The following is a 23,421-nucleotide window of genomic DNA, read 5'->3' on the forward strand; positions in this document are numbered from 1 at the left end:
GCAACACAGAGTGGGGGAGCCGTAGTGTAACTGTTGGCACGCTGCGCTACGAACCCGGTGAGCCGAGTTTGATTCCCGCTCACGATTGGTAAGTGGCGAATAACTAAACCTGTCCTGGGCCACCCCTGGGTCGAACCTGGTGCAGTGTTAAACACGAGCACTGGGGGAGACAAATTCGGCCGGGTGTGGTCTTGCCCACCCAACCCCCTCGTGTGCCGTAGCGGCCTGCATTGGCGCTCGCTAACAGCACTTGCCCCAACAGTCTAATAAAGGCTACACTGTGGGGGTGGGGGTGGAATCGTCGTCTTTTGCAACACAGACAAGTTGACAGTGAGACCGCCTCTGCGCCATGTGTTCCCCCTCCCCCCCTCCCCCACCGCGTGTGTGCGAAAAGCAGCCAAGCACATGATTAGTGACATGACGGAGATGCGTCTGCTGGCGCTCAAGGGCGAGCACGGCAAGAGCTGCACGGCGGAGCTCATCTGGACGTGGGGCCAGCGCAACCACACGGTGGGCGAACTCCTGGACTTGCTGGAGGTGATCGGCAACAAACGCGCGCTCAACCTCTTCCTGCGTGAGAGTGAGTCGCCCGTTCTCCTCCACCGGTGTCCCCCCGTAACGTGAAATAATACCACAGCCCACATTTCGTTATACCGCTTTTGCGTTCGGCAACGTGCGCCTGAGACGAAGCATGCATTTGGAACTCTCGCGGGGCAGTTCATTTCTTCTCCGTGTTAGAGAACGGTCCGCGGAAGAGGATATTACAGCACTGCTTCTGAGATCCATTACAATTACTTGTTATCTGTATGAGGAGTATTGCACTTTTTCTTGCAACACTCATATAAATTTCAATGAAAAAAATTCGTGGCTATATATTTCGGCATATTCATTGAGCGATCGGTTTGACTCTTGACGATTTTTTCACGTCACCTTTTGGTTCGCCGGGCTCGGAGCATACGTTCCCCACGCTTGAGAACCTTACGTGGGATAGCGGACGGTCGCCACGTGGATTCTGACTCGCAGCATGCCCTGTGACCCTGAGCCTCTGGGCCATCTCTGTTACACCCCATTTAGTTTTCGCTGCCACGGTATGTTGTGGGTAATAAATTAACAAACCAATAAGACCCTTTTGTTAGACATCATCCATGTCACTCGGGAGGGGGTGAAGCTTGTAGGGGCTTTGCTGCCTTCAAGAGGCAGGATGTAGGGCGGACGCAATATGTAAAGGATTGTTGAGTAATGGTTCGAAATAAAAGTACGGTATTCGCAAGGGATACATTCCGAAGATGTTCACGAATAGCACATTTTGTTGATAATGATATTGACCTATGAAAACCTATCTTTTATCTCATCACTTTCTCATCACTTTCTCACATCACTTTATCTCATCACTTTCTCACATCACTTTATCTCATAATTTTCTTACATAACATTCTCTCTCATCACTTTTTTTCTATTTTTCTTTTTCTCCCTTTCTCGATGCAGTGGTGTAGAGTTCCAGATGCGATTCGCGGATAGCCCAAATCACGGAGAGCAAGTTCGTGAATATCGAGGGAATACTGTAGTCTATTACAAGTTTTAGTTGCTAAATGGACTGGACTATCCTAATGTTAGGAGACAGACTCTGTGACGGTGAGCTTTGTTAACGATAGTGGGTGGTAGTTGAATGGAACACTTTCCTTTTCTTAATCGTGCCCTCTAATGTTATATGCATTCAAATTGTGATCTTCTGCATTGACTTGAATTGTATTGCATTGCAGAGCAGCATGACATTGCTTGGCATTGTTGTGATGTGCTGCTGCTTTTGTTGTTGTTTAGTTAAGATGACCATGTCGCCGCCTTCACTCGGCGCTCCTGAATCTCTACCGCCGCCTCCCTTGGCCTTGCTGGATCCGGTGAAGGTGCCTTACTGCCCGAACGTGTCGCCTGTCTCCCACGTCCACGCCGAACCAGCGCTGTGCCAGGCACAGCCAAGTGACAGCGAACCCAAAGGCACGTGAATGTTATCTGAGTCAAAGTGGAGGTGGCCAAGTGGCGTAGGTATCGGAGCGCTGAACTGGCACTGCTGCTGAGATGTTGGGTTAAAATCAAGGCGGCCGCTCTGTGATCAAACCATGTTCTCGAGCGCAGTGATTTCACTTGCACTTTATTTCTGTTGGTAAGGCCCATTGAGCTAAGCAGCTCTGTTACGAGGACGAACACGGCCCAAAAGCTTCGGCAGTGGCGGCAGTCTCAGGAAATCGCAGTGTGGGACTGTGCAAACTAACGAGCAAAAGTAAAATGTATTTCTACTAAACCCATGGATAAAACTTACTGCAAACAGTTGATTGTGTTAGCCTGGTCACCAATAACTGCACAATAAGGGGACCATTCCATTCAATTTGGTTCCACATTTTATTTTGTTAAATTCCAACTCTGAAAATGCAACTATTAGTTTGGACTATCATCCAACGAATATTACTCATACGGCAGAGCACGTGCAAAAATCCTGCTCCCTTCTGGGTGGACTAGAGATTACTTCAATGGACCTTTAAGGTAGACCTTTAATATCCGTTTCCGCGGGCTGTTATGACGATGCTGACAATTGTGATGACGGTGTGCCGCTGATGAATGACAATGAAGCTGATGACTGATCATGATGCGGACGATTCCGAGTTCAATGCTCATGACGACAACAATGATGAAGCGGATGCTCGTGGTGATGATGATGGCTACGATAATTACATCAGTGGTAATGACATTGAAAATAATGATGTGCCTCTGCGTGTGCTTTACAGAATTGAACGTTCCAAATGTGTTGGACGGTGCAGGGCTTCCCTTGCCCGGGCAACCGCCGGGTGACACGTTTTGCCCCATCTCGCCCGGCTCTGCCAACTGTTCCGACAACCTTCAGCCGAGCAGCAGCGATAGCAGCGGCAGCGGCAGCAGCAGCAGCAGCAGTAGTAATATCACCAGCGACAATATGGGCGGATCTCTGCGCAACTTGAAGGAAGATAAGTGCAGCAACTTGGACGTAAGGCTCCTTTCCCTCCTACATCTTGGATGGTTCCGTTGACGAAGCTTGACGCTGTTTATGCGGTGTTAACTCTGGGTGTACGCGAGCGGTTCGCAAATGACTCGCTAGTGCATCCAAGCAATCCCTGCACTCTGCTCATGCACGGTGACCGCTCATGCACGGTGACAGCGGTGAGTTAAACATAAACGTAGCCCGTGTTAGCCTTTGCTACAGCGTTTGGATAACTGTTGTTATTCAAACTTACTCAGACACCACTGTTTAAAGTATGCTTTTTATATATATTTAAAACAAACATCTGCGGAAGGTGGTGCAGCCTGGGACACTTGCCTGTGACAGCAGAGCCGGCAACCGGTAATCATGGGTGGGTGAACCTTTTGAGTGTTAATCCGCTCATGTTTTATATGGACACTTTGGTTTCCTGCTACGTGCACAAAGCACTCCTTAAAAAGGAAATGCCCACATGTGGCGATGCAGACCAGTCCTGGAAAAGGCTTGAGACTCGGTGACCCTTGACTGGATTAATGCAGTAAAATGTCACTGCAATTTTAAACCCTTGTTGGATTTGTGATGCATGAAGGTCTGGCTGTTTATAACTTTATATTGTTTCGAGCCAGCTGGTTAACTCTTTTCAGTCAACATTATGTCTGCGGTTAATGTAAGCATCGTCAGGAACGCCAACTGTGGGTGTCGTTTTCCCGCGCATTGTGCGCGTGATTTTCTTTTTTTTGTCGAGAGGTGGGTTTTGTTCAGCGGTTCTCCACCTGTGAGTTTGCAAAGCCTTTCGGCGGGAGGAGGGGGCCACAGGTTGCGCCATGGATACTGAGAAGGAGAAATTTCAGTTAAGCACAGGGAATGCCAGCGCGGTGATACCGCGCCACAACGCACCGATACACAATGCGAGACGTACACCTTGCTCGCACCGTATTGACTAGAGGCGTGGACATGTGATCTCTCTCTGTCTTGTGACCTTGGTAACCTGGTGGGGGGGGGCGGGGGGCAGTAGTAAGGTTGGGGGGCAAAGGAACCAGCGGTCATGATTTGGGGGGCCGCCACGCTGGTGTGGTGCCCTTGTGTATATTTGCTTTTGTTTTGGCAGAGCGAGGTGGACAGCAGCTGCAAGGCTACGATGGAGTCCATCAGCTCACAAGATTCACTCTCCGACAACAACGCCGCTGGTCAGTGGCTCGTGCTTTTTTTTTTATCCCAGGTTGCATTGTTCTCTGTTCACCTTCCCGGTGCGGTGCTGCTGCCGAGGTGTTCACGGTTGTGCAGTACGGCTCTCCGACGCGTCTTCGGGTCACGCCGAGTGTTGTTTTGGCGCAACGTCCGACGCTTTGCTCCGTGTGTGGAGAGCTTCTTCAGCACGCGGAGCGAAACGTCGGACTTAATTAAAGGTGGGCCATGGTGGCCACATTTAGAAACGTGCATATATGTTTCCACACGATAAGCCGCTTGGTTAAGTTATCACTTGTGGCCAGGCCGCTTCTGAAAAAGAGTTGTATAGCTCAGTGAGCTTTACCTGGTAAAATAAACAAAATAGTTTAGTTTAGAAAATATACAACAAACATAATAAGTTATATTATATTAATAATCGGACACAAACTTTGCTACACACGCAGACATCTACGCATTTTTTTTGGGCCTGTGCGTTTATTTCAATCGATCGTATCATTACATGCCTAGCACCCAGCCAGGGGTCGCTTATTGATCATGTAGTTAATGATCAATAGCGACTCGTGCACCTCCGATTTAGCGCGGTTGGCTACGTACTGAACATACAGACAGTCCTCGGGTTGAGGAAGACCCGACTTACGGAAATCCGACCTTGGGGAAATGCTCCCGTAAATCGTTAAAATAAAAAATAATTTCGCGGACTTTTTGCGTTAGTTACATAAGCGCAAGTAGCGCGGCGCGGTGAGGTTGCGATTGATTACCGCGGAGAGAGGCGTCGGGCGGGTAGCATCTTCCCCAAGGTGGTGGTGTACAGCCGCTCTGCACTCTTGTTACGTAATTATTTTCCTTTTGTAGCGTTAAGTAATTGTTTGTTTTCTGTGCTTCGAACTATCTTTTTTTCCCCATGTTTCTATTGCTAGTTTTCTTTATTTTAAGGTTATTTCATGAGTTTTTGCAGTGTGTAATTAATTTAACATAAATACGCTTGCGTTGCTTCTCGTCTCAGCCAACAGTGGTCGGAGAAGTCTAGGCCTAGCTTAATGCACGGTAAATGATAATTCGGAAGGGACTGCTTTCTGTAAACAATTCATATGAAAATGTTTCGCGGTATTCATAAACAATTGGATACAGTATGTGTTCCATTAGTTTTAATTATGGTTAGTGTTATGGTAGATATTTGATGAAATGAAAGAATCGTAGAAAGTGCAGAGCGTATGTACAGCAATACGCTACAGGTGGCGATAGAAAACGGATGACAGCGCGAGACGTTACTGAGAGAGAACAAGCGAGTAATTGGGTAGGGGAGGCACAACTATTTCCGGCTATGGGATTTTATCGTTGATTTTGGGGGGAAATTGTCGAGTTTCCGACATGGAAAATTCGGGTTACGGATCACTCTCGAGAACCTAACCGTTCCGTAACCCGGGGATTGTCTGTACATACATACATACACACGTAGTTCCTTTGGCTAGGGCTCACCGATCCTAATGGGAAGTTCGTCATCGATCGGCTCTGCTTGCCTCGCTTATCGCCCTCCAGTGCTCGACCTGCAGCAGATATTCTCGCTGCAAGCCATCTTGGAAGGCACCCACAACTTCAGCATCGACCGAAAGCTGGGAGAAGGTGCCTTTGGCGTCGTGTACAAGGCTGACATCCACAGGACCCCATTTGCCGTCAAATTGTTGAAAAAGGTTGTGGTGGATTTTACTCACCCCGTCCCTCCTGCTGCATGACTTCGTTTTTACCTGTCTCTGTGTAAATGTGGATTTTTGGTGTTGTGTTGGTGAGAGGGAAACGTGTACAGAATGAGACGGTTCTGGTTTTCACGGATGCGTCAACAGTTTCCGGATTAATGTGAAAGAAAATCTGAGAAGTTGGGCCTAGAAAGTGAATTGGTTTAAAGTGTGCCGTGGCAGGAAATGACGTCACTTTTCACATCACCTCTGTGCGTTCTCCCACCACATCTTACACAATCTAGATGATTTCAAAACCCCAAAAAAGATCAGAAATTGCGCTTAAATGAAAATATTCGAAATTCAAATGCTTAATGTGATACTGGTCCCAAATATAGACACATGTACGAACTGCAGTCCACACTTGATTATCCAGTAATGTGCTCATGTTGATTATCTGGTGGTGTGCTAATGTTGAACCGAAAGAATCGTGAAGTTGCCATCATCTGGCACGTGGAGTCTCCGGGCCATCGGGTGTTTGTCCGGTTTGCTTGATGCTCTCCCGTCTTGCTGTTGCAGCAAGGTGGAATCCAGTGGCAGACGGTGTTGGAAAGCCTGCACGCCGAAATGAAGCACCTTTACATGTGAGTGTCGGGACCTCCGTTCGTAGTTGTCTCTTGGCTGTGACAATTATAAAATAAAATCCCACGTGGCGCCCATTAATGGGAACTTAGTCTTTCTTTCATAGCTTACTTTGAAATTTCCGCCACTCTTAAGTCTCGGTTGCTGAAGCTCCTAAAGAATCTCCCAGCACGTGGAGTGAAACGTCGGACATGGTGCCAAGCAACACGCGGCTCGACCCAGAAGCACATCGGAGAAAGCTGTACAGCAGGGCAACCGCGAAAAAACCCCACGTAGTGACACTAGCGCTGCCTAGCCACGAGTTTGAGCACGGACTCACTCTGCCTTGAAAACTCACTTATTTAGGACATACGCATGTTGAACGTCTTTCACACCGTACGTAGCCAACCGGAGGTTTAGAACTGCTCTGTGTTTAGTTTGTTGTCCTTCCTCCGCACCTCCGATTAGCACGGTTGGCTACGTACGGTGCGAAAGAAGTTCAGTACACATACGTAATTACCTCCGATGAGCACGGTTGGCTCCGTACGGTGCGAAAGAAGTTCAACATTGCGTACGTTCCTCCGACTCTCCGTGGTCTCACGGTTAACGTCTGCTGCCCTTGTTCTTTTCTTTCCACTTTGAGGTTGCGGCACCCGAATGTGCTTGAGCTGGCTGGGTTCTGCCTGGAGCAAGACAACTGTTGCCTGGTTTACCACTTCATGCCCAACGGCTCTCTGGAAGATCGCCTGCACCGCGGGGTGAGCAGCTAGGCTTGCCCGGCTTGGGGGGGGGGGCGCACGGCACCTTTTACCACAGCCTCGAGACGTGTTTGGAAACTGAGCGAGTGAGACCTTTGCCCCCTAGTGGCGCGTGCGTCTTTTGACCCGGTGCTGTGAAGGCGAGGGGAGGGTTTGTGGGTCGCACAAATGTTGCCATGCTCACAAACCAAGTCTGCTATGAGATCGTCATCTCCTGGCATGCCAGGGTATGGCAAGTACAGCCAGTGGATTTGGGTTTTCTCCGGGCGGTATCCTCCCATGTTGATGGAGTCGGCCAAACATCCAAATATAGGACCACAGAGCTTGGGCAAATTGTTGGCTACGTCCCTGCTTGTCTGTGGTTTCCCACACCTCTGAATCGAACGGAAACTGTGTACATTGCAAATTAGTGTATTTATTTTGTTAATTGTAAGTTTTTTGGATGTCAGGTGGAAACTCGGCTTTGCAGCAGAGGCCTAACTCCCGAATCAGTCGAGCGGCATTGTCTGTTCATCGTCTGCGTGACGCTCATTGCTCGTGGCCTGTCCCTTTTGCTCCCGGGAATAAAACAAAACAGTCTAGAACTCGGCAGTAATCGATTCTCGAATCACATTTTGACCTGAAAATGATGAAAATTTAACAAATCACGGGAGGGAGTGAATTTTTGCATCCCTTGTAAAACTGTGCAACAGTTGCAGGAGCCAGCAGAAAAAAATCGAGTTATGATGACAGTGGTCATCTCTGATATTAACGGATGTGTGGACATGGTGTCCTCTTGAACCTTTAGCTGTCAGTTGTTGTATATAGCTCACATTTGAACAAAGACCACACTTTATCAGAACACAAACAAAGACCACCTGAACTGGGTTTAACAAAGGTTTTCTAAATGTATTGACAGGTATGTACTGTTTAATATCCCCATTTATTTGATAATTTGTTATATTTGGAGTTTCCATTTAAAGTCTAGTTCAATAATTTATTTTTATGTCCAGGGTTACGCAGTGGTAACACCCATGCATCATAGCAAGAAGGACCTGGGTTCGATTCCTGACGAGGGTGCCTCCTGTGTGTGGAGTTTGTATGTTTTCTCTCTGTTCTGCACCGTTTTCCTCTGGGTTCTCTTAGTTTCCTCCCATAGCTAAACAAAAACATTGACTGTAACTTAAAAAAAAATCGTGCAGATTACTTAATCACCAAATTATTTTACCATACTTCACACCGGTCAGTGTGGGTTGGTGAGGACAGGGGACTCTCAGGTCTCGAGTTAATGTTAGCATACAATTTGTATACATCGCAAATAAATTGATTCTTAAATGCACCATTTGATCTATGTATCGTGAGCATAATCATCTAATCGAGGCATCGTTGCTACACGCCCTGCGTTTGATGTGTTATAGGATCATTAACCCTTTCCCGAACACATGTCATAAAACTGGAAAGGGTTAACCAATCGCAGTGTGAGATGAGGGGGCCTCTGGGCCCCTCCAGGATCTTGCTTGTTAAATACCATTCCGCCCTTAACCCTGTCACGACCATGTGTTTTTCAACTGGACGTCACCCTGCAGACAGCTGGCTTTAAACATTAATTCTATAGTCTTGGGTCAGTTTGCTTTCTGTTAACTTTTTTTTCCCGGAATGAATGGAGCATTTCCCTGGTCCTTATGCAATATTTGTCTTTTCCAGATCTTGCCACTAGAAGGCAGCAGTAGACGCATCTCGTTTGTGTGTGTATGAGGGAGTGGTAGCGGAGCGGTTAGCATGCCCCGCTACGAACCCCAGCGACCTCAGTTCCATTCCCTCTCACGGCCAACACCAGTGACGATTAATCTGAAACGGTTCTGGGCCTCCCCTAAGTCTACTCGGCCTCAACTGAAAACCTGTTGCGGTGTGTAAATGTTGCCACTAGGGAGACAAAGGCGGCCGGATGTGGTGCTGGCCCACCCACCTCCTCGTGTGCCATGCCGACCTTCATAGGTGCTGCTTGCTAACAGCACTTGCTTCAACAGTCTTTTAAGGCTATACGGAGGATCTTTGTATTTTTATGGCCTCCTTGGGCGTAGTGCTGGCCACCCACCTCCTCGTGTGCCGTGCCGACCTTTACAGGTGCTGCTCGCTCACAGAACTTGCCCCAACAGTCTGTAAAGGCTATACAGGGGGATCTTTGTCTTTCTGCTTGTCCATAGCCTTCAAACATTAACCTACATTCCCCTCTTGTAAAATATCAGGACCGTCCAAAGCAAGGCGGCGTTTGGGTCCAGAGAATAGACAGGACCGGCTACGGTCGCCGATAACGCAAGGCGTTATAGGCGCTCTACCAACAGCACTTACCTGGACGGAGTTGAAGGCTAAGCGATGGGGTGAGTGGTGAATGTTCGTATGTGTCTCTCTGTCAATGCAGAAGGGCGATGGACCTCTGTTGTGGCGGACAAGGTTGGAGATTGCGGAGGGAGCTGCTCGGGGCCTTCAGTATCTGCACACGGCTCAAAAGGACCCAGTCATACACGGGGACATCAAGAGGTGCGATGCCCCTTGTGTCTTATGCTTCTATATTTTTTATTGCTTCTTGCCATTGCATAGATAGAAAGGTTCTTCCCTCTAATTACTTAAGCCACTACTGGCAGAAGGACCACCAGAGGAAGCTCCCGTATTTGGCCTACTCTTCCACACTGGTCAGATGTCTGGGAAGAGGTGGACTACCCACACTTTAACCCACCACATACGTACGATGGGCTGATCTTTTGCAGTGTGCATCCATTTAAACTTTTGTTGTATTGTGTTGGTTGGCAAACCTGCACTACCAACCTGGCGGCACGAATACGATACTCATTCACGGCCAACACCGGTGACGATTATCTGAACTGGTCCTGGGCCTCCCCTAGGCCGACTCGGCCCCAATTGAGTACCTGGTGCGAGGTGTAAAAATATTGCCACTTGGGACATGGTGCTGGCCCTTCATAGGTGTTCGCTAATTACGCTTGCCCCCCGGAAGTCTTAAGGTTACGCTTGGCATCTTTGTCTTTCACTCTCTCTCACCGTGGTCCCGCAGTGCCAATATCCTGCTGGACAGCCACTGCCAGGCGAAGCTCGGCGACTTTGGGATCGCGCGCATGGGCCCCTTCCTGGGCGTGCGCAGCTACACGTACGTGCGCAGCGCAGAGATGCGCGGCACGCTCGCCTACCTGCCTGATGAGTACGTGCGATCGCGCCAGCTCTCGACCAAGGTGGACAGCTACAGCTTTGGCGTGGTGAGCTTTGACTTGCCCCGCTCCCTCCCCCCCCCCCCGCGTCCCATGCTCCTCGCGTATATTCCAGTGGTGGAAATGGGCCGAAACGCCCCAGAGTGCCCCGGAATGCTGTGGTGGGAGTGAAAATTTGAACCGAGTCTGCGTTCCGGAAGGAATTGTTGGGTTCATCTTCTTTTTTATTTGACTCTCAGATAGACAGACCCCGAGACTTAGAGAGAGACACACCCACAGGAACGGGGGGGGTCTCCTTTGGTTTTCTCGCTTGCCAAACGTGCGCTCCTGCACACACACACGGGACGCTTGTACGCACAGGAATACACAATGCATACCCACTGCGCACACAAGCACTCGCATACCACTCACACCCATGCATTGTTTGCATCCACTTCCTTCTCATAATCCCTTGTATTATTGTAAAAAAATGTATTTACAACAGCACACGTTCATCAGTGGGAAAAAGTATATGATAGGTGACGTTTCAGGCAATGGTCCTTTTTCATAGCACACATGCCAAATACATTTGGTGAATACGTTGGAGACTGCACTCTGCTCCCATGGGGCTTAATTTAATTCGGAGCCCCTACTATGGACGATAGTGTCGAGGTTTTGTTCTTTGTGTTTGTGCCACCACTGCCAATGCGTAGTAGCACGACTCTTTTTCTATCATTACTATACATCACCACTTGCCCCAACAGTCTGATCAAGGCTATAAGCACAGCGAAAAGTTTCGCCTAATGTTTTTTTTTATCGAATGTTTTGCCAGAGGGAGCGTGTGGCATCAATGGTAGCCGTTGGCAAGCAAACCAAACCATTGAAATTACCAGGATCTCAATAGGGTCGCTAATTGGAAGTGTTGGAGTTTCCCCAGTCGATGATAGTCCATTGAACATTGGGACACACGAATCGTCAACAGCCAGTTTGGCAGCGTGAAATAAGTCCTGCTGGTTTGCAAACGGACGCTTACAATTTGCTTCCACAACGTCCTTAACACAGCCTTGTAACAGAAAAAAAAATACTAGGCTATCGGTTTGGATTATTTTAAGTCAAGAAGTTAGTGATTTCTTGCTCGACTAAGCATTGAGGTGGTAGTAATCTCTTTACAGCTCTGAGCCAGTGGTGGAAATTCCACATTCTTATGGCTGGGGCAAGTCTACCATAGGACAACCAATGTTGACTTGCTCACAAAGTGATGCTCATCTTATGGAGGCTGCAGGAACGATACTTCAACCAGCATGACATTTCCATGCTTCTGATTGCGAACCACATGGCCAGAATTGCGTAATTTAATGCGACGTATTGTTTTCCTTCGTTTTAAAACAATTGAACGGCAATGTTTGCAATTTGGCGTTCTCTGGTCTGACACTGGTGAGACTAGGCCACAAAGAAGGCTGTCTCTGGTGTAGGCTAATCAGTTTCAAGGACAATGCCATATATTTTCAGAGCATGTTTTGTTTGCATGTTCACCACAAGTATGTGTGGTTAATGGAGACTTGAACATCTGGTTAATGGAGACTTGAACATCTTAACCCCTCCTGTTTTATTGCCAGAAAGGGTAAAACCTTATTATTATTTTTCAAAAACACGGCACGTTTCCGCGGCCTAGTGCTTCATGAACACGCCGCGGCGTTTTTTCCCCCGTTCCCCTTCAAGCACGCGGATTAGAGCGCCATCATTGCGAGTGGTGTGTAATCTCAGCGGGGGGAGGTTGTGACAGTCGACGTACGCGGTGACACCTTGGCTCGGCGCCCCGTGTGCGTTCCTGTTTCAGGTACTGCTGGAGCTACTCACGGGGAGGAAGGCTGTTCAGGAGCAACCGCAGCCTCAGTTCCTGGTGAGTTCTGGAAAAGTGTTTTTTTGGTCACCGCGCTCGTCTCTTCGTCCGAAGTTCAGGGTCCGAATCCCCGTTTGCATTGATGCTGCCGCGCTGCGTGCAAGCTGCAAGACTTAACAATTTCGATTTTGATTGGCGAGCGATGGAGCGCGCTTTGCAAGGCATGTAAATGTTGGCCGTAGTAGAGTTTTTTTTGGGTTAGATCGTGTAAATGAAGATGTGTCATTAAACCTGCCACCACCCGACACAGCCAATTTGTAAAGGGGTTTGTCGCATAAACAAAATGTGCCGATTAGTTACTACTTCGGCACACCGGTTGTGTGTTGGAGGATAAACCCATAATATTGATGAGTATTGTGACATTTCGCTGGTGATTACAACCAGCCTCATCGAGTGATTTCGCCAGAATTGGCCAATCGCCTTGCGAGGCTGGTTGCAATCCTCCACCTGCGCAACAAATGGACACCGACTTCAAACGGATGTGCCGCGCGTCCCAGGAACTCCTTTTCAGCCACGAGAGTTTCACAGAAGGGGACGGTGGAGCGGGCCGATCGGTGTCGCTAATTGGAGGGTAATTTATTTTGTATTTTGCCAAATCTGGGTGGTAACGTCGGCACGCACGGCCTGCTCTTGTTGAATGACGTCCAGGATTTAGCGTCCGTCGCGAAGCAGATGGTACGCGTTTCTATTAACTATTTAAACTATTTTTATTTTACCAGGTGTGGCTCTTTTTCAGAGGCGATCTGAGCACAAATTATAGCTCAACGAAGGGGCTTACGTGGAAATTTATATCGGCAAAATACTCTAAATTCATGTTTATAAATGTCGAGGGAAAAACAGGAGGACTCGGAGAAAAATCCACGCGACCATGGGGAGATCATGCAAACTCCAAATATACGGCAGGCGTCCGGGTGGAGGGTGGAGGGGGGTGGGTGGGGTGTGGGGGGCGTCTAGTGGAGGGGGGGGTGTGCTGGGGGAGGGAGTCGTCTAATGCGGTAGGTGTGTTCGGCCCTGCGACTTTTCACTCGCACCACTTGCTGGTGGAAGGGTCTCCACTGGAGGGAGCTCTAGAGGGAATTTGGTCTCCCCTTCCACACTTGCGAGATGTCTTGGAAGTGATGGGACCACCCAGACCTTACCCCACCACACACGAACTGCCGACCGACTGGCTGCGGTGGGCGTTACCCAGTTGCACTCAGTTACCGGACATCTGAGAAAAAGGGATTCCTCCAGTCGAAATAAAGTTCCTGATTCTGACACCGCTGGGTGGACAGAGAGGCAGCTGGGATTGAAATAAGCCCCTTCCGTTGCTTTCAACTGCCCCGCCGGGTCGATCAAACCGGCGATCTCGAGCCGTCGCACCCCGGCCAGCATCCCTGCGGGGGAGCGTAACCGCGAGGGAAAATCGCGGTGAGACCAAACTGATCCGGCCTCTCCTCCTTCCCTCCTGCTGCCTGCTCCTCTCGCCACCTCCAGAAAGACGAGGTGGAGGACGCGCTGGACTCGGACGAGGTGGGCACGGTGAGCGAGCGGATGTTTGACCGCTCCGCCGGGCCCTACCCTCGGAGCCAGGCCACCGACGTTCTGCGTCTGGCGTGCAAGTGCCTGGACAAGCGCAAGAAGCGGCCCGAGATGACGGAGGTGCGGTGTCGGTGCGGCGTCACGCGGTGTATGTGTGCCCATCTCACTTAGCTCTCCTGCCATCTCGCCTCTGATCTCAAATCTGCTCCCCACCACGCACCGTCTTACCGCTCCCAGACTCCTCCATAATCCGTGCGCGTGCTTAGGTTTTTCCCCCGACCCGTTTCTCATTAACGACGCGGCGTCGGCTCTTGCAGGACCAGCGCGGGTTGCGTCGTCTAGATTCGTGCGAGGGGTTGGGGCGGGGGGGGGGGGGGAGCGTGCAAGGCACGTTGAATTGTCTTGCCAGCTCCGAAATGCGCCGTCTCCTCGACCAGGTTCTCGAGTTCCTGGAGGCGATGCGGCAAACGGATGCCGAGGAGACGCGCCCGCTGGCCCTGCCTTCGGACGCCGCGCCGACCCCGCTCGACCACCGGGGAGCGCTGCCGCTGGAGCCGGCGGGGCCTCGACAGGTCCCCGTCGAGTCGACCGACGTCCACCAATTCCCTACGCTGCCTCAGGACCTGCGCTCGCGTTCGCCCGTCACGGCGGCGACGTCCGGCGCGTGGCTCCCTCTGCCGCCGCCGCCCTCGTCGCCCTCTTGCCGTGGGCGCGAACCCTCGTGGTGGGGGGGCGGGGGCGCCGCCTCGCTCGCTGACGACGCCGGGAAGCTCTTGCTGCGCGCGCCCTGCGAGTCGGACGATTTGTGCAGCGCGGGCGCCGGCAGCGGCGGCAGAGCGGAGGCTGCTCCGTTCGCCTTGTCGCTGGCGATGGAGAGCGTGCACGTGGGCGGCGGTGGCGGCGGCGGCGGCGCCGGTGGGCCGGACGTGAAGCCGAGGGGAGTGGCACGCTCCTTCGAGGCCGGTCGAGAGTTTGCGGCAAGGATGATGGAAAGCGGCGGCGGCGGCGGCGAGGACGCGCTGCTTTGTCACCGCGGACTGCCGCCGCAGCCGACGTCTGGACGCAGCGAGCACGCGGGCACCGCCAAGAGCATGGCGCGGCCGGGACATTACGAAGCGGCGTCCCTGTCGCTCAGAGGGGCGGAAAACTGTTGGGCGCGGAGGGTGGACGGTCCGATGTCTCTTCCACCGCCGCCGCATTCGTCGTCGACCTCGTCTGCGAACGCGAGCCAAGGTGACCGCTTGCTGCCGTCACTTGACGTGCGTTCGCCTGTCTCTGTTCGTGGCCTGGTGCCACCACTCTGTCGTTGTCGGCACTCGACTCTCAGTGGGAAGGTTGCAAGTGCCAATCGTGTCGATTTGCGATCCGTGCTCGATGTCCAAGCTTTAGAGATTCAGGTCGAAGAGGGATGTGGTTTCATGCATTTATCATGAGCACAATAACTCCTTTTAATCGATTTATCATGGTATTCCCGCCGGTGATCACCTCGTGTCTCTACACACTGCCTGTGACTCAGTGTTGCCTTCCTGTGTATGAAACTAAAAACCGTATAAGAATAGGTTTTACCATTTCTGACAATGAAACAGTTGTTAAGATGTTAAAACACCAAACTGAAACCGTTTGCAAGGAATCGTGTCTGCATTAACCACGTGGTGAACATGCAAGCAAAAAGTACGCTCTGGTAGTATATGATGCATTGTCTTTGAAACTGATTGGTCCACACCAGAGACAGCTTTCTTTAGAGCCTAGTAAAGGCAATGCACTATCATGATAGTGCATTGTCTTTGTGCTGTTCGTATTTTGGTGTCCTCTGGTCTAACACTGTTTGGGCCGAGGGTGTGGTGATGGAGTAACTGCGCCGCTTTGCCCCTCCGTGCACTGGCAGGCAGCCGAGCGGCTTTACCGGAGCCAACAGGGATGTGGCTGAACTCGGCTCGCCGACGCATGGAGGAACGGATTAACCAGTACAACGAGGGTCACATCACCAGCGCCGAGCTCTTTTCGGAGACCGAAGGTGTGAGGGCGACACTGTGGACGGGCCCATTCGCCGCCACACGGCCGTGCCCATTAACTAAAGGACAACCCGGCCCAAGACAAATATCTCTCATCGTGTAGATCCGCGTGTGTCCCCCACCCCCTTCCCTGACCGTCACCATCGCGAGCCGAAGCCCCGTTAATGAAGGAAAGGCTTTTTGAATCGGGGAGAGGTGGGAGCGTGCGTTTCGGGTAGAGTGTGATGAGAGGTTAGAGTGGTAGGGGTGTGTGTTAAGGTTGCTCGAGTGAGGCCTGTATTTTGAATTGTACCCGATTGAGTTTTGTGATGCTAATTCCTACACCGCAGGATCGTGGGAGGGTGGCAGTGACTTGAGGAGGCCTTCATCCAGTAGTTTGACCATGGATGATGATGGTAATGATGGTCCTGCTCATGTTTCTTGTTTGTGCTGTTTGCAGGTACAAACAGAGTTCCAACTGAGGATTTGGAGTCTCGGACTGGGAACAGATGATCCACAGAACACCGTCTCGAGTTAATATTCACTGGACTTTCTTGGACCCAGAGTGGTCATTGCGATTTAGGAATGGGACCACACTGCTTCAGTGTGAAGGGCATGATGTGTCTTGCCTTGTTTGGTCTCTCTATGTACGAACAGCACTTTGTATTTTTGTTGCCTAATATCTTAGTTTTGTAACCAGACAGACCCGAATTGAAAACAAAATAGTAAAGTTATTTGTTTTCAAGAGCATAACCATTTAAGTACAGCACACATTTGAGGGCGAGCTGATCTAGGGGAGGCCCAGGACTGGTTCATATAATAATCGTCACTGTTGTTGGCCGTGAAATGGAATGGAACACTCCCCACACTGACACTCGACAATCACACATATAACAAAGATCCCCCGTATAGCCTTAACAAAGTGTTGGGGCAAGTGCTGTTAGCGAGCACCTATGAAGGACTGAACGGTACATGAGGGGGTGGGTGGCCAGCACCACTCCAGGCCGATGTTTACACACTGCACCAGGTACTCATTGGAGGCCGAGTCGACCTAGGGGAGGCCTAGGACTGGTTCAGATAATCGTCACTGGTGTTGACCGTGAGCGAGAATCGAACCCTGGATTGCTGGGTTTGTAGACACATGCTCACTGACATACGCACGCGATCACTCACTGACACACACTGACACCCTCATTCCATCCACTCTCCCTGTCAGTGCCATGTTTATCTCTGTCTCTCTACGGCCTCCATCATTCGCTGTACGTCTGTTTGCGCCTCTTCTTGTTCGTCTCCCCGTTTGCTGGAAGTGAATGGACATTGGCCTGCGTGCCTCCCTTTTAATTAGGTAGTCACCGAACATGGTTAATACGAGCGTACATATATAAATTAAATACCGGGATAAATATCGTGCTCTACGTTGAATGGGAACACACACATTTGATCAATATTAATCTAATATAAATACAAATCATGAGAGACCTTGCTTTGAGGTGTATGGTCATTCATGTCAAAAGCTGAACCCTTGCGAATGTTTGACTTGGAGTAAAAAAAAAATGTAAATGTTCATTCGATGGACGCCTTGTAGTGCACCTAGCCTGGCACGAGCGCCGTGGCGATGTCACCGCCACTTCGTGGCGAACGGCGGTCGTTGTGTTGTGGGAGGCGGGTTTGTGTTCAATGTACCGGTTTGACTTTGTTTACATAATAGTCGTAATCGTGGGAGCAGGCTTGAAAATGTTCGGGGACGGATCTGGGTGGAACGTAATGTGCCGTTTGTAAACGCACAGAACGCCACGATCCTTTGGAATTCGTTCAGGTGGTTATCCTGAAGTCTGCGACGCTGTTTGTACGTACAAGAGAAGGTGGTACAGTTGGTTTAAACGTCAAAGAAACTATATTGGGACCTATCATGTGTATATACTAGACTGATTATTGTACAGATTGTGTGTGTGTGTGGCAAAAATTATTGTAAACTGGATATTATTATGCCACGCATGCATTTCTATTTGCAAGACATTTGGCAATAAAGAAATGAAGAGACTAAAAGTGCATTTCACACGTAACTTAAATAATAACCACCAAGGAGAGTGAGCGATCAAATCAGGTCGAGTGCAAGATCGTGAGGTTGCGGTTTGGGGGGGGGGGGGCGGGGGATGCCGTCATCTAGCAGTGGATTGATCATGGCTGCTGCCGATGATCATGCCCCTACATGACGGCTCTTGCAACTGTAATATGTAGTCACAACATGCGGAAACAATATAAAATGTGACGTGCGAGTTTTTTTTTACAAATTTATAAATCCCAGTGTTTATGACGTGGTGTAATTTGCTTCCCCGAAGTTAAAGTGAAGTGCTCGGCAAATGTAATAACAGCAGCCAATCAGATTGGACTTGTCTCGCACATGATACATGTTTCATTGATATGCAGCTGCTGTTATGTGTATCTTTTTTATATATATTAAGCACATTTTTGAAAAGTACATTACATTTGAACAAACTGCATGTCCTGTATAAACCAACTTTAATAATTTGAGCCAAAACTGGGAACACATGATTTTGCTTAAAGTATATTTTTATATATATACACACGCAATAGTGTGGCCAGGGCATTGATTGACAATTCAAACCACCAAACATTAACTTTGATCAAGTAAACACCCTTTGGACAGTAACTTTATGTATTAATATGCAGTACAGCATTGAAGCGTGTGCATTTGCAGTAACAAATTGCCTTCTTTGGTCTATACATGTATTAAAAGCAGTCTATTTTATTTATAACAGTCTTTTAAACACATTTGACAAACAAAGACATTATTTGATGATGCTGCTGTGTTGGCGGTGGTGCGCAAATCACATTAAAAAAAACTTACTCAAAACATTTGTCGAGAACCCAGTGGCCATGAAGGGTAAACAATCGGCAACTTTTCAGGCCTTGGCTCTTCTCATTTATGTTCTAATGAAAAGGACCATTGCCCGATATGTGACCTGTTGTATATTGTTTTTCCTTTGAAGGCCACGGGTGTTATTGATTCGAATGTGGTGAATTGTTCTCAATAGATTGGTTTATATGTTAATTAAAACGATCTACTTTGATAAAGTTGTTGATGACAACCCCCCCCCCCCCTCCGGAGGTGATGCAGCCATAGACGTAAGCACAAATCTATGGGAAGTTCCAGCGTTAGAAATTTGACACTTGCAAACGAAATGTATGATTTTAAAAAATACCACAGAGAATAATTTAGTGAATTTAAATGTTGCAGACCGAGTGCTTTTGTGAAGTTATGGCCGGCTGACTATTATAATTTCTTTGGTCCAAAGATTCGTGACGGAATTGATAACATCTTGCTGGGTTACGTCGTGGTGATTTGTGGGATCTGCACCCAGAACATTTAAAGTAATTTCGTGAGAAAGACTTGGCTGCTTCCCAAAATCATATTAATATATAACGTGCTATATATGTTAATGGTATGACTTGAAGTCCAGCATAATGGATGTGATGGTTTCTGGACAGTAATCAAGAAGATTTATTTTTGAAGAACTTGAAATGGACAAGTGGAACATAATTTGTCATTTGAAAGGAAGAACAAATTTAAATCAAGACTGAATTATAATTAAAGTACATTTCTCATAGTATTTTCATGTTATACCTTTACATTAATCACCAATGGTCTTTTGCAAAAAAAATAGAAGGTATATTTTTGTAAAACCTTCCAAACGAATACCTTTCAACCAAACACTACTCTTACGTTTGTAGCTTCCCAGATTAAAGAACGCACTACTCTCTTCAAGTTTAAATTATTACGCCCGGTGGCCTGGCTGGCTCTGAACACGACTCGGCTCAGGCTTGAAGTCCCCTCCGTCACGCATCGTAAACACGCGAGCGGCTCAGCCATGGCTGAGCATGGCTGAGACGAATGCTCGAGAGCGGGGACTCGAGTTAAGCACGGGTTTTGTCGAGCCCCGTGGCTTTTAAGAATGCGGGCCCGAGTGATGTCTAATTTGTTTTTGTTTGCTGATAAGTATGCTCATCCACTGGTGGCTAGGCAGGAGGAGAGCCGTAAAAAGGCAATCGCTCGATTGCTTTCGAAGGATCTGAAACTCAAAAGCAAAAACAAGTTAAATACGCAATTCTGAATCCAAACAATATATGTGGCTCAGCGGTAGGTTTTCAGTCAGAAGGTTGTGGGGGGGGGGTTACTCGGCTCCTAATCCATCCGTGGTCGATTAAATCAAGTCAACAGTGGTCGTCCTTTGCAAAGACTTGTCACCGCCACAGGAGTGTGGAGTTCCCACCACAGCCTCACTGCGGAATAGAGGAGAATTGGCACTGCCTCAAATGCAAATTTTGAGTAGAAAGTCGCATTTTAGAAAAAAGTATAACAAAAAATTCCCCTTTGTAAACTGAAGAAAATATTTACAACCCATGTGCAACATAAAAAAACATATTTTTTCGTGATGCGTAGTGGCTGTTAACAAGCAGCCTTTGCACCAAATATGTTTTTTTTTTATATAATCTACAGTGATTGTTACATTACAGATAAGTCAGTGGGGACTTTTCGAATTATTAACGCTGGTCCACACTCATAATCAATCGCTTAAGACGAACCTCTAAATCGCGCAACTTAATTGCCTGCTCGTATGCAACCAAGTCGTGCAACTGATCGCTCAAGCGTCGACTTGCCTCTCTTACTTAAACAGTACGTCATCCGTTTTGGGCATTGTTTGTGGGTACACTTGATGCCACGGTATATGCTGGTACGAGGAGATTGTATTAATGCAAAGGATGCTGTTGGCTAGGTGTTCATTAAATTAATTAAAACATTTTAAACTCCATTCCAGTAACTGAACCGATTTGCTGGTGTTGGCGTATGCTGCTCCTTTTTTGTGTGATTACCATACTATTGTTTTGTTTGTATATAACATGCATGCTTTCTTTGCAATCCCCCCCCCCACCCCCATCAATGCTTACTTGCCAGTCACGGCCACAATGTCACGTCCGTAACGGCGATCTGTCATGCAACCCGGGCCGCAAAATGAATAAAGGGTGAAAATATGTTTTGGTTAATTCGAGGCATCGTCGTATTACGTTGTCCTTGCACAGAAAGAGTGGGGAAATCAAATACAACTCTTAGCAAATCGTTACAAAGAACAAGTTACGGATGTCACATTCGGTTTTAATAACAAAATACCGTTATTTTTGAATCGTTGAAATGTCATCCTTTATCTCCACTAAAATGTAATGTTACTAACCTGGGAATGATATACTAATTTTACACAGTCGTATATTCAATATGACGTACAGATGTGCAGCTCGAAAGCCATCCTTACCATTGATTTCCTAACACGCGTGGCTTTTTGACTTCTCAATGTTTTTTTTTAACAGACGGGGCTCTAAATTGTCTGTTAAAGAGAAGGAATATTGGACGTTATTGCTATGAAACGTTGTTTTCAAGGCCTTGGTTATGCTAATCATCGACTCACGGAAGTGCCGGCGTGGAATCCACAGCCACCACAAACACGAGCAGGAAATGCGTAAAAAAATCATTTGTTTCACCGTGTTTAAAAAAAAAATAATCTAACCCTCAGTACCACATTGTAGTTATATAGGTCAAGACGCAAACATGGGCAAAGTAAATTACGTGCCTTTTAATTTGTGTGATCAAAGTTTAGGTTATTTGTCACGACAGTAGATGTGTTTTTTGGTTTGTTTTTCACGCGTACTCGTTTTGTGCTAAATTCTGTAGAATTTGTATCGTCATGATTGTGTTACCGTTCATAAGAACATTTAATGATATGCTGAACAGCCAGATTATTTGGCGACTTATCCTTATAACAAGCGCCCCCCTCTTTTTTCCGTTTGTTGTCCATGCAATATTGATGATGTCAGTGACACATCGGTTGTCCGTGACATGTTGCTGGTAATTGCTTTGTTGGAGGTCACGTGCAATCTTGGTCACGAGTGCCACGTGTGTCGGAACGTCAAATCGGTCACCGACCCATGATTGCCAAAATGCACTACCCGATGTGTGGAAGGGTTCGCTCGCCGTCCGGCGCAGCAGTCAAGTCGTAGGTCAGTGTTGGCAGTTCCTCGTCGTCTTTAATGTGGGATTTTTAATGGCCACGACTCTAGAACAATAACGGGGTTGACCATATTGCCCATTTCTCGTTGAGCGTGTGAACGCCGATTTCGTAGGCGCAAATGAATGCGGAATGCAGCGAGCATTTCTGTTCGGAACAGCCGCCGGTGTAGTTTGTTTAAAAGTGCAGTATTTTGATGCCATCCTTGAGGCCTTGCTCAAAATGAGCCAGATTCTATGGTTCGATGCCAAAGGATACTTTTGTGTGTGTATTCCGGCCTTCGTAGGTGCCCGCTAACATCACCTTGCCCCAACAGTCTGTTAAGGCTACACGGGCCATCTTTGTCTTTGTTATTGTATTAATTTTGAAAGTGATGTACAAAGGAGACACGTTGCTGGGTTGTGCCGCCTGCCCCCATTTTCGTTACAAACTCCGTAGAGAACTTCACGTCGTTCCCTAACGAAACTCCACAATACAATTACAATGTCCATTGGCAATGCGGTCCCCCTAACCTGCTTGTTGGTCCAGGACTTGGAACAAAAGGGGCCAACTCACGGCAGGTGATTTTTTGTTGTTGTTGCGATCGCCTTGCGCGTTAAGCCAAAGTGTGCGCTGGCTCGTACTACACGTAGGGTGAGTTAATAATGACATTCCTCTGACACGTCTTGAAGGGATAGCAAGGAAGTGTTTATACATTACGAGAGAGAAAGATAGATAAATGATTGTTGTGAATGAGAATGTATGCCGCTCTGCACGTTTGTCAAGTGATTTCGTGTACAAAACCAATTAAAATATCGTGCCTTGCATTTCTTCCGCTCTTCGTGTCCTTCATTTTGATCTCCTGCAAACCTGGGTAAAATGTTTAACGCCAAGTCTTTTCCCAGTCTCTTCACGTGTGCGTGCGTGTGTGTGTGGGCCCTACTGCCAATTACATCGATTGGCGCCTGTGTGTTTACTTAGATTGCGTTATTGAATGATTGCTGAACTGCGGTTCAGCAATTCTAGGAATCGGCGATTTTGCAACGGTTTGTTAAGCCATTCAGGCCGGCATGGCGCACGAGAGTGAGAGGGGGGAGCACAACGCCCGGCCACCTTTGTCGACCTCGTGGCGATGTTTGTAGCACACAGCACCAGGTACTCATTTGAGGCCGAGTCGACCTGGGGGAGGCCCGAAACCGGATCAAATAATCGTCAGTGGTGTTGGCCGCGAGCGGCAATCGAACTCGGGTCGCCGTGTTCGAAGCGTGGCGCGCTGACCGCTACACTACGGGGGTTAGAAGGACGGCGCCGTCTTTCCACGGTCCTGGATCCAGGGTCTCAGCTTGGTGGAGCTCTCCTGCGAGTCCTGTGACCACGGTGTGGAGACATCGGATGGCGGGATAGGTGGGACCGTGGGGGACCTTGAACGGGTTCGGGGGTCATCGGATGGCGGGATAGGTGGGACGGTGGGGGACCTTGAACGGGTTCGGGGGTCCTAGGTGGGAATCAGGACCGCCCGATGAGGACCTGCGTTCG

The 23,421-nt window shown here is 48.5% G+C and overlaps 1 protein-coding gene across 3 annotated transcripts in view; it reads left to right on the forward strand.

Moving 5' to 3' along the window:
* The window catches only part of LOC116952667 (interleukin-1 receptor-associated kinase 3-like), a 38,740-nt gene extending 16,028 nt beyond the window's left edge, over nt 1-22,712 (forward strand). The window contains exons 2-15 of one of the 3 annotated variants that reach the window (XM_032972234.2): nt 395-580; nt 1,819-1,992; nt 2,778-3,013; nt 4,113-4,191; nt 5,729-5,880; nt 6,442-6,506; nt 7,127-7,241; nt 9,640-9,758; nt 10,288-10,486; nt 12,255-12,317; nt 13,794-13,958; nt 14,276-15,071; nt 15,724-15,852; nt 16,290-22,712. In XM_032972234.2, the coding sequence (XP_032828125.2) occupies nt 395-580; nt 1,819-1,992; nt 2,778-3,013; nt 4,113-4,191; nt 5,729-5,880; nt 6,442-6,506; nt 7,127-7,241; nt 9,640-9,758; nt 10,288-10,486; nt 12,255-12,317; nt 13,794-13,958; nt 14,276-15,071; nt 15,724-15,852; nt 16,290-16,342 (2,531 nt within the window). In that variant the 3' untranslated portion in view covers nt 16,343-22,712. The remainder of the gene's footprint in view (nt 1-394; nt 581-1,818; nt 1,993-2,777; nt 3,014-4,112; nt 4,192-5,728; nt 5,881-6,441; nt 6,507-7,126; nt 7,242-9,639; nt 9,759-10,287; nt 10,487-12,254; nt 12,318-13,793; nt 13,959-14,275; nt 15,072-15,723; nt 15,853-16,289) is intronic. The other 2 variants (XM_032972235.2, XM_032972236.2) reach the window with 2 other exon arrangements.
* The last annotated feature ends 709 nt before the right edge of the window (nt 22,713-23,421 follow it).

The sequence above is a fragment of the Petromyzon marinus genome, chromosome 48 (assembly GCF_048934315.1).
Source record: "Petromyzon marinus isolate PM22_M1 ecotype Great Lakes invasive population chromosome 48, UKy_Petmar_22M1.pri1.0, whole genome shotgun sequence".
Lineage (NCBI taxonomy): Eukaryota > Metazoa > Chordata > Hyperoartia > Petromyzontiformes > Petromyzontidae > Petromyzon > Petromyzon marinus.